The sequence below is a fragment of the Pseudopipra pipra genome, chromosome 16, assembly GCF_036250125.1.
Source record: "Pseudopipra pipra isolate bDixPip1 chromosome 16, bDixPip1.hap1, whole genome shotgun sequence".
NCBI lineage: Eukaryota > Metazoa > Chordata > Aves > Passeriformes > Pipridae > Pseudopipra > Pseudopipra pipra.
In genome coordinates this window covers 1,804,646-1,820,258 of record NC_087564.1, presented here as the reverse complement: position 1 = coordinate 1,820,258, position 15,613 = coordinate 1,804,646, and the positions used below count along the sequence as shown (strand labels likewise).

General features: G+C 51.6%; 1 protein-coding gene across 5 annotated transcripts in view; it reads left to right on the top strand.

The window, feature by feature from the left end:
• RAB11FIP3 (RAB11 family interacting protein 3) overlaps window positions 1-15,613 on the top strand; it is a 78,516-nt gene that overhangs the window by 56,149 nt on the left and 6,754 nt on the right. For 4 of the 5 annotated variants that reach the window (XM_064672503.1, XM_064672506.1, XM_064672508.1 and 1 more), the window contains 7 exons: window positions 357-530; window positions 4,582-4,716; window positions 7,879-7,914; window positions 10,447-10,540; window positions 12,043-12,146; window positions 14,460-14,600; window positions 15,468-15,549. In XM_064672503.1, the coding sequence (XP_064528573.1) occupies window positions 357-530; window positions 4,582-4,716; window positions 7,879-7,914; window positions 10,447-10,540; window positions 12,043-12,146; window positions 14,460-14,600; window positions 15,468-15,549 (766 nt within the window). The remainder of the gene's footprint in view (window positions 1-356; window positions 531-4,581; window positions 4,717-7,878; window positions 7,915-10,446; window positions 10,541-12,042; window positions 12,147-14,459; window positions 14,601-15,467; window positions 15,550-15,613) is intronic. The other variant, XM_064672505.1, reaches the window with a different exon arrangement.

Genomic DNA, 15,613 nt, shown 5'->3' with positions numbered 1-15,613 from the left:
CATGGAACTCAGAACATATTTTGGATGCATTTGGGACACACCCAGCTTTTTCTCTGCCATGCTTTTGGTTGGGCAAAGGCTTGTCATCAACCCTGCGAGTCTGAGTGCCCCCAAATCCCGAGTTGCAGCTGCCAGGGCAGTTTGCATGGAAAAAACTTGGTTTATTGGGGAAAAAAAATCGCTGCAAACTTCCTGGTGGCGCCTGGGCTGCCCCTCCAGTGCTCAAGGCACAGGGTGAAGGTCTCCTGTTTCTCTGCTGGAATGGGGGGCATGGCTTGGAAAGGGCACGTCCTGAATGTAATTGGAAAGGTGGCTGTGGCACCCACCCTCTAACGTGTTCCCCTCTGTTCCCACAGATCCCACCCACATGACCTGCCCCTGGGCTCGGACCTCAGCCACTCCATCGTCACAGTCATTAGTGGAGAGGAGCACTTTGAGGATTATGGAGAAGGGAATGAAGCAGATTTGTTCTCGGACAGCTTGTGTAATGGGGAAAGCAGCTTTAGCAGCTCCTCGTTCCTCTCTCCCAGGTAACTCAGCCCTGGCACTGTTCCACCAGGTTCAGTTGCTCAGTGCCTTCACTCTGCTTTGTGGGAGAGGGATTTCTTTGGGCTTTGCAAGACAGGGGTCCTGGAAAACTTGGGATACTACAGGATAATCAGCTCAAAAATGAAAGAGGAATTCCCTCCCCCAGTGCTTCTTTTCCCTGATTAGTGCCCCTCCTCTCCTCCAGTGGCTGAAGCCCAGGAGGAGCTGGAAGAGCAGTCTGTATGTCCATGCATCACATTCCCAGTCCTATTAGGGGTGTGGCTCCTCACAGAATCTTCCAGGAGAGAAAACCATTGTGCAGCTTTACCCCTGGTGCTGCTGGATGACTTTTCTTTCTCTTCTATTCTTGTGTTTTGGGCTTTGATCCCATGCTTGGTTGGATCTGCATGAGCTGTGGCAGCATTCCTTCTCTAGGGATATGTGGACCAACAAGCAGGCTGTAGCTTTCTCTCCTTGCTTTAGAGTCTGAAACCAGGAAAAAGTCCATTTTCCAGCCCGTGCAGGGTGGACTGAGGAGGTGGTGTGATGGTACAAACCCCATCAAGACTTACTTTCTAAGGAAAATAAGTAAAAGCTGGAATATCATCCAATGCTGCAACCCACAGGTCTCCGTGATGACACACTGGGAATGTGTTTTTCCATTGGAAGCACAGGGCAGGAGTGATCCCTGCCAGCCAGACACCTTTGCTGAAGACAAGAACATACTTTTTCCCTTTGGGATGATACATTTGTGCCTTTCTGCAGCAGTGTAAACTTCTCATAACTTTGTTTTTGCTGTCTGCCTGTTTTCTCCCAACTTCCCAAAGCCCTTTGGAAAGTTTGGGCAATTCTGGGTGCAGGGAATTGCTGCTCTCAAACCTCCCCCCCTGCCCTGTGCTGCAGGTCAGGGCTCATTTCTTCTTGGTGCTTGAAGGTGTAAACTGCAATAGAGTTGCTGTAAGGAATTCCCAACCCATTCCTTCAGAAAACCAGTGCTCCATGCTGGGATACTCTGCAGAGGGAAGGGCACAGTCTCTCCTCCATGCTTGTCCTTTGCACCATCCAGGAGGTGCAGCTGAGGAGAGCTGGCTGTACTGGTGCTGTGGCATAGGAAGAATTCTCTGATTAAAAACCAGCCTTGATGTTCATTTTTTCCTTGAGGATGGGCTTCCAGCCTCATCCAGAAGGCTCCTGACCAGAAAATATCCAGCTAAAGGACCTTTACAATCAGTTAAACTTCTTTAGTATCAGTCCAGAGCTCCCAGTCTGCCTGAACTCCTGGTGTTCCAGTTTTGCTCTGTTAGGCACCATCTCTCCTCTGCTCTGTCTCTTTGGATCTTATCCAAATCTTATCCCATCTTCCCTGTGCTGGGAGGGGCTTGCTCAGCACATGGCCTGTGGTAGTTTGTGCTGGAGACTCTCTGCTGGCTCTTGCTGGGGAGATAAACCCTGCAAAACCTCCAGGGTCAGGAATGTTTTGCCCTGTGCCTCTCAGGTCTGCCCTCACCTTGGGTTATCATCGCATGTGTGAAGGTCTTTGGCTGATCATTCCATGCAGTTGTGTCTTCTTGACTTAGGACAAAGGGGAGTGACTTCCCACTGCCAGAGGGCAGGGTTAGATGGGATGTTGGGAAGGAATTCTTCCCTGTGAGGGTGGGGAGGCCCTGGCCCAGAGAAGCTGTGGCTGCCCCATCCCTGGAAGTGTCCAAGGCCAGGTTGGACGGGGCTTGGAGCAACCTGGGCTGGTGGAAGGTGTCCCTGCCCATGGCAGGGGGTGGGGTGAGATGAGCTTTAAGGTCCCTTCCAATCCAAACCACTCCACAATTCTGAGCAGCCCTGGTGTGTTTGAACACAGTGAAACCTGAAAGAACCACAGCCTGTAATTTCACTTGTAAAGGGCCACATCTCCACACACCCTTTCTGTGCTACAAGACAAGAGTCTCTGAACAGTAATAACATCAACAGATTTCCCTGCCACGGCTCCAGATTGTCACCAGAGGACACAAACCCCAAGAGCCTTCAGGGAACCCTGTGAGATGTTGAATTTCCCTGCTCAGTCCTTGCATGTGTGTGTTTGTGATCCATCCTCTTGGGTTGCCACCTCTTCCCTGGCACATCCTTGCAGTAGGAAAAGTCTCTTGGCAATGCTTGGTGGGAACTGAAGGGAGAAGCTCCTCACCTGTGCTGTCAGGGAGCACCGATGGCCTGTGGAAGACGAACGTTGCTCCAGGAGGTGGAGGGAGGCAGCAGGAAAGCTCTGTCTCATGGAACTATAGAATATGCTGAGTTGGAAGGACTCCATCAGGATCACTGAGTGTTGGCTGTGTGCCACAAGGGGTAGGTGGGGACACCCTAGGGCACAGTGGGGCTGAACTCCCACCCACTCAGCGGGCACAGAACCAGCACAGCCAGAGGCCAGGGAGATCTTTACACACCCCAGGAGCTGCCAGGCTGGCCCAGAGGTTCTCCTCCACACCTCTGTTCTTGTTTGTGTTAATGCTGGTTAGATTTGGGTTCCCACCTTGCCCAGGGTGCACCAACCTGGGAGGGAAACTTACCCACCAGCACCCAGAAAAGGGCAAATCCCTTCCTCAGGTGTCTCTCAGCTGCTGTCACCTCTTCCCTGCACAAAGTCTGAGCAACTAACGTGTGTCCTGCTGGGAATGGATTATCCCAGGTCCAAACCTGCCCTGGAGGGCAGGGGGAATGGTTTTCAATTTAATTTTTTTTCCAGGAATGCGAAGAGATGAGTAATTTGGCATTGACTGGTGAACAGTTGCCTGCCTAAGGGGGCTTGGAAATACTGTACAGACTCAAGGCCTGACCCTGGGGGTGACCCTGACACCCCACTGCCCCTAAAATGGGGCTGAGCCAGGGGACCCCCCAGGATGTCCCACACCTTCAGCATCCCCCAGGCCAGGACTTGCTGCTGTGTATCTGTATCCTGGGATTGCCTATCCCTCTCGGATGCCTGTTGGTTTTAAGCTTGCTTGTGTTTGCTCACACCTTTACCTGTCTTTCTTATTGAACTGCTTTGATTTTTCACTATTAACCTTTCTTTGATTCAAGTCCGTGGCTTCCAGAAGTGTGTTTTCCTACAGAAAGGATTTGTGGAGTCTATCTGGCCCCAAATTAACACAAACCCTTTGCTGTTCAGAATCCCTATGTCCTGCCCAGGGCATGTCAGGTGGGGAGGTGACTCACAGCTTCTCAAGATGTTTAAGTCCCCCCATGTCCTCTTCCCAAAGGCCATTCCCTACAAAAAGGCAGCACTGCTGCTTGGCTTCTCTGAGCTTTACTTTGTAGGAGAGAAGGGTTGAACTGCAACTGCCTATTTAATCTTAGCTTAAAAGCACTTTGCTGTGAAAATCTGACACTGTGCATTGCTAACAGTGAGTCCACAGCAGCACAGCTGCTCTATCTTTAAAGCATCCCATTGGAAAATGGGCCCCTGCCCTGGGGAGCCTGTTCCAGTGCCCAACCACCCTCTGGGGAAAGAACCTGGTATCCAACCTAAACCCCCCTTAGATTCACCTCTGGCTCACAGCGCCCAGTCCTGCACTTAATTAGGCAAACCAGGACCATTGCTGGAGCCTCCTGAGACAGATTGCCTGGAAAATTGTGTTGAAAAGTAAACTTTGTGGTGATGTAGGTTTGTAGGAAGCACTTACCTCACCTGCCCTGGGCTCTTGGGGATCCCCCACTGGAGCTGACTGGCACAAGGGTTTGGAAGCACAGGCCAAGCTCAGCTCTGGGAGTGATGAAAGTGTTGCCAATTATAAATCTAAAATATTCTAAAAAATAAAAATATATTTTTAGAAGCAATTCTAAATTTTCTATATATTGCTATAAGCAACCCCACAGTCACTTCGACCTGGCTTCTAAAATCAAGGTGGGAGCCGACCCGATCTGCCCTGATGCTTCTAATTTGCAAACCTCACGGCTCCCACCGAAAGCTCCCCTGCCCCACCGTACCCTCAGCTTGTGGAAGCCCCGGCTGGAGCTGCTGCCCGTGGTTCTGTCCTGCTGAACTGACCCTTGTGATCTCTCTAGCACCAATCCGCTCGCTGCGAAACTGCACAGCATTCTCGCAGATGAAGCTTTTGAGTTTTACTGTAGCCAGTGCCACAAACAAATCAACCGCCTCGAGGATCTTTCCGCTCGCCTGAATGATCTTGAAATGAATAGGTAATTGTGGCCCCTTTCAGTGTTGGGAATGGTGTTCTGGGAGGGAAGACTCTCCTTGTCTCGCCCAGCTTTCCCTTCGCTGCGTCGGTCGATGCCTGTGGCGGGGGATGAGTTTCACTCAAGGTGAGGCTCTGCAGGTGGGAAAGGTGGGGATAATATTAATGAAGGGGAGCAGAAGATGCCTTTAATCCAAGCCACAAAAGCTGGGAGACAAGGAGCGTGTTCCCTTCTTCTCTGGGCAGCCCCATTGCATGTTCTGTGAGTGGTGGGGGCTTCTCCTGGCACTGGAAGCCACGAGCTGGTCACGTACAGTATTTCTGTCACCGAGGAAAGACTGGGAGTTGGAGGCACAGCTGAGCTGCTGGTTCAGCCTGGAAGGGCAGGGCCCAGTCCATCCTCCCACTGCAGCAGTATCCTGAAGGAATCAACCTGCTCCGTGGGGCTTGGGAGCAGTCAAATCTTGTCTCACCCAGCTTCCCCCACTGCCCGTGCCACCATGGGCCAGGGAGGCATGACAGACCCCAGGATCTTTGTGTAGGAACTTCATGACAGACCCCAGGATCTTTGTGTAGGAACTTCATGACAGACCCCAGGATCTTTGTGTAGGAACTTCATGACAGACCCCAGGATCTTTGTGTAGGAACTTCATGACAGACCCCAGGATCTTCGTGTAGGAACTTGGTGAGCTTTGGAATGTCCTTCTGGAAGTCTACCAACCAGCAGCTAGATGTGCTGGTTTGAGAAGTTGGGGAGGAATTTCTGCTTGTTGGTTTATTCATTCAGACCTTTTGCAGCCCACTGGGTGGAAGGATGGTGGCGTTTAATGATAATCATTCTTCTCATGGCTGGTGGGCCTCTTCAAGCCTGGTTTTTGGTCATGCTCTTGATTCCTGTCTGTCCTCTGCAGGGACAATGTGATCTGGGAGCTCTCGTGGGCTGTATAGTTATGGGAAGAAAACTGGAAAACAGAGAGAAGCTTGAATTTAATTCTTTTTAATGAAAAAAGAATGTCTCTCTTTTCCTTTCTTGAGTAAATAGTAGTTTTTGCTGTTGGGGGCCTTGAGGGTCAGTGATGGGTCTCAGGTTATGCAGTTACTATGGAGAACACTGGTTTTCCCTGGATGCATCAGTAGCCCCACTCCATTTCAGTTTTTTCCCACCAAATTTACCTGCAAAGCTGAACTAACAGCTCAGAAGCTCCTGTGATGGGTGGGATTTCCAGTGGAGGTTTCCCTGTCCCACGGTCACAGTGGGAATTCCGTAGGTTTTGATTTGACACGTGAGGAGGTGCAATTTCCTGAGCACAGATTTCCTGGTAATATGTTCCAAGGGACCTGGTGGAAGGGGCAGTGCTTGCCCTCTCTGTGGTGAGGATGAGAAGTGCCATGTGCTGTGTGTGGGACGGGACAGGACCTGTTGTTCCTCCCAGCATCACTGGTGACGTGAAGGCCTCAGAACAAGGGACAGGTCCCAGACTGCAGACAACCAGAGCAGTAGGAACTGGACTAAAATCTGGGACAAGCCTGAAGACACCAGCTCCAGGGGATTCTGGCAGCTGGGGTGAAGCCCAAAGCACCCTGTAACAGCCTCACTCTTAAAAACTGTGGGCTTACAGACAGTGTTTTATCCTTGTAATAGACTGGGGAGCTGCTCCCAGCATTGGGGTGCTGCTTCCTGAGCCCACAGCACAGGAAAGCAGGGAATAATCCTCAAGGAGCTTGGGATGGAGGAGTTTGTGACTGTTTTGTTTCAGTGCCCTTGCAGCAGGGCTGGTGTCTCACCCCTCAGCAGGTGCCGGCATCTCTTCCCGATGAGCTTTCTGCAGAGAAAAACATTTCCCCCCAGTGCTGGGGACATTCCTTACAGTTCCTGGCAAACACCAGGCCCTGACCTCCTCCCCTCGGGTGGGCGCCGAGCGGCCTTGAAGCCCAGCCAGGAGCAGCTCTTGTGCTCCCTGGAAATCTGGGATTTGAGGATGCACTTTGACATGAGGGCTGGTCACCCTGACAACACCCCCCGGCTGGGCTTTGAGGTTTTCTTTTACAAAGAAAATTGTCCTGAGCTATTTTTAATTCTTCCTTCCAAGAACTGATATTGCAGGCAGGAATGAACTCCCAGATGATTTTATTTATTATTTTTTCCTTCAGCTGAGCTGAATACCAGGGAATGCAGTTGCTACTTCTCCACTCAGGTTCTCCCTTGCCATCACTGAGTGAGGATTTGGTACCAGTGATGTAGCCCAGTGGCATCTGTTTGACACCAGCATGTCTTTGGTGGCATATGAGGAGGGAGATCCAGGCCCTGCTCACTTCACCAGCATCAGTCATGACCAAAAGACTGGAAGGAGTGTCTTAGAAAGGAGCTGTTTCTGGAAAAGGCTATTTTTTTTTCTCAGCAGGGAGGGCCTGCAGCCCGTCCTGAGGGGCTGGGACAGGGTCACACAGACCTTGGCTTCCCTACCCTGGTCATGCTGAGCATTAGCTAAGCCCTGACCGCCGTGGTATGGTGGTGGCAGCTGCCTTGGACACGGAGCCAGGGGAGTGATCTCTGTCAGCTATCCTGGAGAGGAGAGCTCTTCCCTCTCCCCAGCCACTCTAACAGCCTGAAATCCAGACAGGGGCACCATCAACAGCTCCTAAAACATCTGAGTACAAGTAGCAGCAACTCTCTGCTGATCTGGAGGATAATAGTTGTGGGAAGGGCAGAAGGATGGACGTGCCCCTTGGCAGGCAGGAGCTGCTCCCTGTCCCCCATCCAGGGGGCAGGAGCCTGGGGGGATGCCAGGGGAGGCCCGGGGTGGTGTGGGGTGCAGGAGACTTGGCTCACTCTGCCATCGACGCCAGGCTGAAGCCCCCCACCCTCCCCACTATTATTAGCACTTTCCTGGGGGATCAGATTTCAGGCACGGATCAGTGGGAGAGGGCAGTGTTGTGGGGGCAGTCAGGTCTTCTCCAGCATTATTCCATGTGGCTCGTTGTCTCTGTGGTGTTAAATCCATGAGTGGTCCCTCTCCTGCCCTTTCCAGGGGGGCTGGGGGGTGCATGCCGTGGGCACTCTGTGCCAGAGCAAAGGATGTGCCCCGGAGTCCTCGCAGTTTCCTGTTTCCCTTGCTCTCCACTGTCAGCTCTTCTAACTCTTTCCTGTTTGTTCTTCATTTTGCAGCCCAAATAAAAGACTCTCCAGCAAGAAGGTGGCAAGGTAAGCCCATGCTCCTGTTCCTGCTTGCTTGATCCGTGTGAGCTGCTGGCTCCACAGAAGGAAGGCTCAAAATAAGCTTGAAGCGCCTTATTTCTGGATTTATTCCATAGCCCTGGGGAAAAGTGGGTTTAATTCTGATACAGTTTTTCTGAAATGGGTTTTCTCACCCATGCACACAGCTGGAGGCTGCTGGTTTCTTCTAGGACAAAATTGGGGTGCTTCTCCTCCCTCTCCGTCCTTCAGTGCCGTACCAGGGGCGTGTGGAGCAGAGTTCCTAGAAGGATATGTTCCCCTGGGCTGTCCCCTCCCCAGTGTCACCGTGGTGGGTCTCTAGGGGAGGGGAATTTCTCCAGCACCCAGAAAAAATCCAGCCACTTTAGACAGTTCTTGGTCCTGTTTTACTTCACTTAGCACTTGACTTTGTGGGACCATCCCCCCTCCCCCCTCAGTCTGGGGCATCCTGGGGGGCTGCAGGTAACCCTGGCTTAATGGTTTAACCCTGATTTAAACCCAGGTTTAATTCTGTGTTGCTTCTGTCCTGCACGACCACCTTCTCATGGTCACATTTCCCTTGTGGGCATTTTGATCCCTGAGTGCACAGGGATATATGATATATTCAGGCAGCTTGCTCTTAATCTCTGGAGCAGAGGATCCATCCAGCCCCTCTTGGTGACACCTGGTGCTTTCCTTTCCCAACTTCTCCATCCCTCCTGTTCCCGTGCTATCAGGATTTTAAGGATAAACTGGGTCATTCCTCTGCTGTCCTGCCTCTGCTCTGCTCAGGAGAGGGGTTTCCCTCTGCACTTGTTGGCTTTCTCTTTGCTTGTTTCCAGTCAGCACAGGGACACTGTGGAGGAACAGACAGCTCAGTTTGGGAATATTCATACCCTGTGCCCTGGCACTCAGCTCCCTGTGCTGATCCTGTGCCTCTTCCTCCCCCTGTGCTCTCACACCTTTCCCTTCTCTGTTTTTCCTGTGGTCAGCAATCTCCCCTGGCGTGATTTCCCCTCCTGGAAAGGAAGCAGCTCCTTGATATTACATTTCCTACTTCCAGTCATCTTACTTTCTAGAGCTTTGTTAAAAACACTGGCAGGAAAGAGGGTTGAAGGGAGCAGCCTGCCCCCAGGTTTCCTGTTTTAGGACTAGTTTTTGTCCTGTGGCACAGATAAATTAGGGAGGATTTGAGTTAAAGTTTTGGGAACGAAGGTTCCCTGTCTTTTGGGAGATTGAGCCCTCCTGGCCCTTGGCAAGATGCCATTCTGAGGCTGGGATATGTGGGCTTGGGTAAATATTGGTTAATTCAAGAGCAGTTGGGTTTAGTTTGTGATAAGGTGAGAGATAACAGGGCATTGCTGAGCCAGATCCTTAAGCACAGCTCAAAGCAAACCTTTTGTTGTAGATACTGTAATTACTGAATAATCCCAAAACATTTTAAAAGATCGATTTTGGTTTGGTTAGGGCTCTCTCCTCATTTTTGTTATCTGGGTTCTGCTCGTGCTGCTTCAGCCCTGTTGTGCTTGGCATGATTTAAATGACGAATGTGCCCGAGACTTGAGAATCTAAATATATACTGAGGGTGAGGATGCAAAATGAGACTGGGCCTTGGCTGTGGTCTCTTGGTAAATGCCAGTTGTGCTTGTGAGTATTGGCATGGGCATATTGTGCAGTGGGATGAATTTGAGAGCCAATGTTACAAATTCCTAGGGAAAACTGAGGTTCAGAAGAGACCTTTGTGGTTTTCTCATCCATGTCCTGCTGAAAGCAGTGGGAGGGCAGAGTGTTTTCCTCTTGGTAGCACCTGCCTGGGGTTCCAGAGCTGGAATGCACCACACTCCCCATGGCAGTAGCTCTTCCCTGTGCCATGAGGTGCCAGAGCTGATCCACAGTGATGCCACGAGAGTGGTGCCCAATCCAGCTCCTCCCCGGGGTGTCCTTTAGCTCCTCACCAAGCTGGGGACGCTGGTGTCACAAGGCCTTGCTAATGATTAGCTCACCCTGGGCTGTCCCGGGTGGGCAGGGGTGTTTTGTAACAGCTTTGGGAGGTTTTGCCCCCTTCCCTCCCCTCCCACCCCTGCCCTCCCCTTCTTCTGCACCTTATCAGTGTCAGAGCCAGTACTCTGGCCTGTGCTGGCTAATCCACGGCCTTGGGATGTTCATAAAGAAAGAAAGTGGAAAGAGGGAGCTCTTATCTCGTGCCATTCCAAAGAGCAAGAGCAATGATCCCGGTATGAAGTCCCAGGAGCCGTGTCCACGTCCGCGCTCCCTGCTGTCCCCGTCCTCCGGGTGCTCCGAGGTGCCAGGCTTCTCGGGAGAGCTGGGTGGTGAGGGGGACAGCTGTTCTGCCAGGGGCCTGCCCACACCTTCCTCTGCTGGAAATCCGGTAGCCCGAGGAGCGGTGCTGCTAAATCCCTTGGGAGGAGGCGGTGGTGGCTGGGGGGGGACAGGAGGGGCTGTCCCTGCTGTCCCCATGGCCGTGATGTTGGCGCTGATGCCGCTGCTGCTCTGGGTCGGGGTGGTCTGTCTCTGTTTTAGGCAGCTGCACCAGACGAGCTCGCTGGCCGTGGGGGTGATGGAGGAGTCCTACCAGGACAACCTGGAGTGCACGGACGAGGACATCACGGACAAGGTGAGAGGCTTCCTTTCCTGGCCGTGCTCTGCCTGTGCCATCAGGAGAACGCTGATTTTGTGGTGGTCCTGCTGGGTTCTTCTGAGGTGTTAAGAGATAAGGATTATAGGACAAGATGGGAGCAGGGCAGGAGCACAGGGGAGCTGTCTGTGCTGTCCTGGTGGAGTCAGTGCCTTGCAGTGCAGATCCACAGGCAGGGTCAGGCTGAAGCTCCTCTGGGTAGGTGGGTGCAGGTGGGACATAGAAAGCCATCGAGGGGATGGAGGATGAGAGCACTCCAGGATTGCAGAGCTCCTGTGCTGGGTCAGGAGGTGGCACTGGAGCCTTCTCCAGGGGGGGTGGCTGTCCCAGCGTGTCAGGAGGAGGGAGGGCTGTTTGCAGGCTGCATTTTCACTTCTCCTTCACAAAACAAGATGTTCTCAAATTCTGCTTTTCGGAGTCAATTCGCCTGATGTGAAACAAGAACTTCCTTTCCTTGGCACACTCTGCTTGTGCCATCAGGAAAAGCTGATTTTGTGCTGGGCCTGCTGGGTTTTATGGGGGTGTTACAAGAAAAGAGTTATAGGATAAGATGGGAGCACAGGAAAGCTTTTGTTTTGAGCACCCCTACCTAAAAATAGGGGAAAGAAGCTATGGGAAAGAAGGAGAATTAAAGATAGGTAAGTTGGGGCTTGTGTAAATGTCTGCTGCAGTCCTGAAACTCCTTGGAAATGGCTTTTTAATTCTAGAATGTGAATAGAGAGCTACATGTGAAAGAGAAATACATGTGTGCGTGTGTCTGCACTTGGAAATAATTATAACGCGTAGAAACCCTTTAAAAACTAATTAAAAATCAAACATTTTTCCAAGCCTAAAAATTGAAAAAAATACTCGTATTCCCTAAGGCAGTTAACTTGGGAAACCATGGATGTAGTGCTGGGAAAGGCCTTGGTCTCTGCATGGTGTTTTTAATATCCACATGTCTCTTGCCCTTCTCCAAGAGCAGTGGTTTGGGTTTTGCAGACGTGTTCCTAGTTGCCTCTCCTCCATGATTGTTTTGTGTGGGTATAACTGGGATTTGAATGAACAAAATGCAAATACAGCTGGAATAAAGCCTGCATAGGTACAGGGAGAAAACCCCTCACCTCTGATCCTTCCCCACCATCTGGCATCGACCCCTCCTACGTGACTTTATTTATCTGCAAATGCAGGGGTTTGGTCCTGTCCCAGGCAGTGGAGTATGGATGCAGCAGAGCTCTGGAGATCCCTCTAGGCTCCACTTAGAATGTCATCAGGAAAGGGTTGAAGAAAGGAAAGAATGAAGTGTGTGGCACATGGGAGACATCCAAACATGGGTGGAAAAGGATGTTTTATAAGGATGCTTTAAATCAGGGCACGGCTGCCCCATTCCTGTGGCAACCCTCCGTTTTCGAGGATGGTTCTGGGAGCTGCTCTGGGTTCAAGGAGGCCCATCCCAGCGGGTTCAGGGCTGGGTGGCTGATCCTCCCTGTGCCTCCCCACAGGTGGTGTTCCTGGAGAAGCGGGTGACAGAGCTGGAGAAGGACACGGCTGCCAACGGGGAGCAGCACAGCCGCCTCCGGCAGGAGAACCTGCAGCTGGTGCACAGGTGAGAGCCTGGCAGAGCATCACCTGGAGAGCCCCTGCCCATCCATGTCCTGCTGCATCCATCCTAATCCAGAGCACAGCCCTGACCAGCTGCTAGGAAGAAAACTGACTCTCTCCCAGCTGAAAGCAGGACACAGTGCCTTTTAGATTTTATATACATATGTTTTATGTGCTTCCCCAGCCCACGTGTCTGTCCTTAAAGGTCTCTGGAGCTCCAGGACTTGGCTTTTGGCTTTTTTTATACGTGGCTTTTAGTGACCTAAAGCTGTGTCAGGGAAGGTTTAGGTTGGGTATCAGGAAAAGGTTTCTTCCCCCAGAGGGTGGTTGGCACTGACCAGGCTCCCCAGGGCAGTGGGCACAGCCCCAAGGCTGCCAGAGCTCCAGGAGTGTTTGGATGATACTCTCAGGGACAGGGTGGGATTGTTGGGGTGCCTGTGCAGGGCCAGGAGTTGAACTTGATGATCCTTCTGTGTCCCTTCCATCTCAGGATACTCTTATTTTTATGTTTATTTTTTCATTATATGTTTATCTGTTTATTTATACATTAATATATAAAATATGCTTTCCTGCCCCATTTGTCCCTCCCAAAAGGTTTCTGGAGCTCCAGGGGCTTGGCTTTTTTATACATGGGACGCTCCAGAAAACCACAGGGAAGTCGTGCTGCTTGGAAGGCTTCTCATTCCAGGAGGGCACTCACTTCATCCTTCTTTCTGCAGACTCTTTCTGGCCCTTGTTTCACCCAGGAGCTCTGGGTGGGAGGCACAGCCGAGCCGCTACAACCCATCTCCACCCTCCCCACAGCCAGCCCTGATCCCACTGCTGCCAGATCCTGGCAGGGGTGCAGCCCTTTGGATCCCACATGATGTAATATCTGTCTGTACTAATCTCCCAGGCCCTCTCACCCGGGGTGTATTTACCCCGGGCAGATAAACCCGGCAGGAGTTTATCTATAGGGCTCTAAGGCTGTTAAATAACAGCCGTGTCAGGGATCTGAGGGATCCAAACAAAGGTTTTCCTAAGCCCTGATAAACTTTGGAGTGAGGGAAATGTTTTCACTTGAGCAGCTTGGCCCAAAAATGCCAATTTTCTTTGAGTGGAGTAAAGTCCTGACTGTGCTCCCCGGTGGGGAGGAGTTGGTTCATCTGGGAAAAGCCTTCATAAAGGCTTTGCATAAATTCCAGCTCCTTGCCTCATCCCTGGAAGTGATCAAGGCCAGGTTGGATGGGGCTCTGAGCAGCCTGGCCTAGTGGAGCCAGGCTGGGAGAGCTGGGGGGGTCACCTGGAGAAGAGAAGGCTCCAGGGAGACCTGAGAGCCCCTTCCAGGGCCTAAAGGGGATCCAGGAGAGCTGGAGAGGGACTGGGGACAAGGGATGGAGAGACAGGACAAGGGGGAATGGCTTCCCACTGCCAGAGGGCAGGGTTAGATGGGATATTGGGAAGGAATTGTTCTCTGTGAGGGTGGTGAGGCCCTGGCACAAGTTGCCCAGAGAAGCTGTGGCTGCCCCATCCCTGGAAGTGTCCAAGGCCAGGTTGGACGGGGCTTGGAGCAACCTGGGCTAGTGGAAGGTGTCCCTGCCCATGGCAAGGGGTGGAACTGGATGATCTTTAAGGTCCCTTCCAACCCAAACCATTCTGGGATTCTGTGTTATTGCAGTTCTGGTGGCACACAGGGAATGGTGACCTGCAGAACCTGTATTTTTTGTTGGAGACATGAAAGAGTGAAAAGAAGGAGGGTTGGAGCTGTTGTCATCTCTTGCCTGGGTGATGAGATCACTTCATGGTAGAAACAGCTGAAGGAGGATTTCTCTGCCATGGCCACTACAGGTGGAACCACAACCTTGGGTCTTTTTTGTGGATTAGATGATCTGAAAGATCTTTTCCAACTTCAGTGACTCCATGAGATTCTAATTGAATAGCTTGCTCAGGGTGACCCACAGGCTGTGGGTTACAGGATGATTACTGTGCTTCCTCCCTCACTTCCCCCTTTAAAGGATTCTGATGCAGCCTGGGGACTTAAAAACTAGTCAGAGACACACCAGCAGACAACCTGGCTTGTTTCATTTTCTTTGCCTGTTTTGCTCAGCATTTGGGTCGTTGGGGGTTTCCTGGACTGTCCCACTGCATCTGCTGGGAGGGAGTGAAGCTGTTGGAGATGGTGATTGGTGTATTTTCCCTGAAATCTTGCTGTATTTCAGAATCTGCTTCTCCCAGCTCATCTGTGGGGTGGGAAAGGGCTGGGAAAGGAGCCTGGTCCCTCCCTTGGGATGGCAGTGGGCCTAAGGAATGCTGAATCCTCTCTTTCTCCTTTCTGCAGAGCAAATGCTCTTGAGGAACAGCTGAAGGAGCAGGAGCTGAGGGCTGACCAGACCCTCCTGGAGGAGATCAAGAAGCAGAGGGAACTGCTCAGCAAAATGGAGAGGGAGAAGAGCATCGAGATCGAGAACCTGCAGGCCAGGTGGGGCTGGGCAGGGCTGGGTGGGGGCAGGTCCCCTGGACCCCCAGGTACACACTGGAATCAGTGTACAGGCCTCTGGGGGGACAAAGTGAGGTGGACTGTGAGTTTAGGTTGGTTCAAGGTGTAACTGAAGTCATTACAAACCCTGAGTTTTGTCTATTTTTACCTTTGTTCCAAAATCAAGCTCCTCCATGGACCTCATCATGGATTCTTTATTTGAATTTCCCTTCTGCAGTTTAAATTTAGCTCTTGTCCTCTATCCCTGTGCCTGCCCACAGCATGTGTGAGGAGGGGGGTTGTTAGTGCTTGTTCCCATAAATGACTCCTGGAGGTACATTTGATGCCCAGATATTTTGCACCTTGATGGAAACAGGCAGGGAAAGAATTGCCCCAACAGGCAGAGTGTCCCAGCCAGGGTGCTTTGTGCTGCCTCTTGGATTCCAAAGGAAATAGTGGTGTGAGAGAGGTTTCAGTTATTTAACAGAATTTTTTTTCAGCTTTTCCAGAATGTTTTGCTGTTCAGCCCCTGCAGTCAATGACAGATGAAGACAGTGGAGTTTTTTAACCAGTCACCATTACATGGACGTTCCTTTTCCTGGGACTGTGAACCCAAAGCCCTGATAAAGGCACTGATAAAGCCCTTGGGACAAGGAATAGCATTGGACCTGATAGAGAAGGGCATGGCATTGGCCAACAGGCTTGTCAGGATCACATGGCTGTCCCTCTCTTTCCCCTTAGAGCAGAAATAATGGAATTCTCAGGGTTTGCTTTGGACAGATCCTGGTTTAATACTTCTGGTGGTGTTTTCTCTGTGTCTCCCCCCCGTGGGATGCTGGGTGGGTGTCTCACAGCTGGTTCCCATGGCAGGCTGCAGCAGCTGGATGATGAGAACAGTGAGCTGAGGTCCTGCGTGCCCTGTCTGAGAGCCAACATCGAGAGGCTGGAGGAGGTGAGGCCCAGGGGGTGCCCAGGATGGGCTGGGGTCTGGGTTTGGGATGAAATTCTCATTTCTA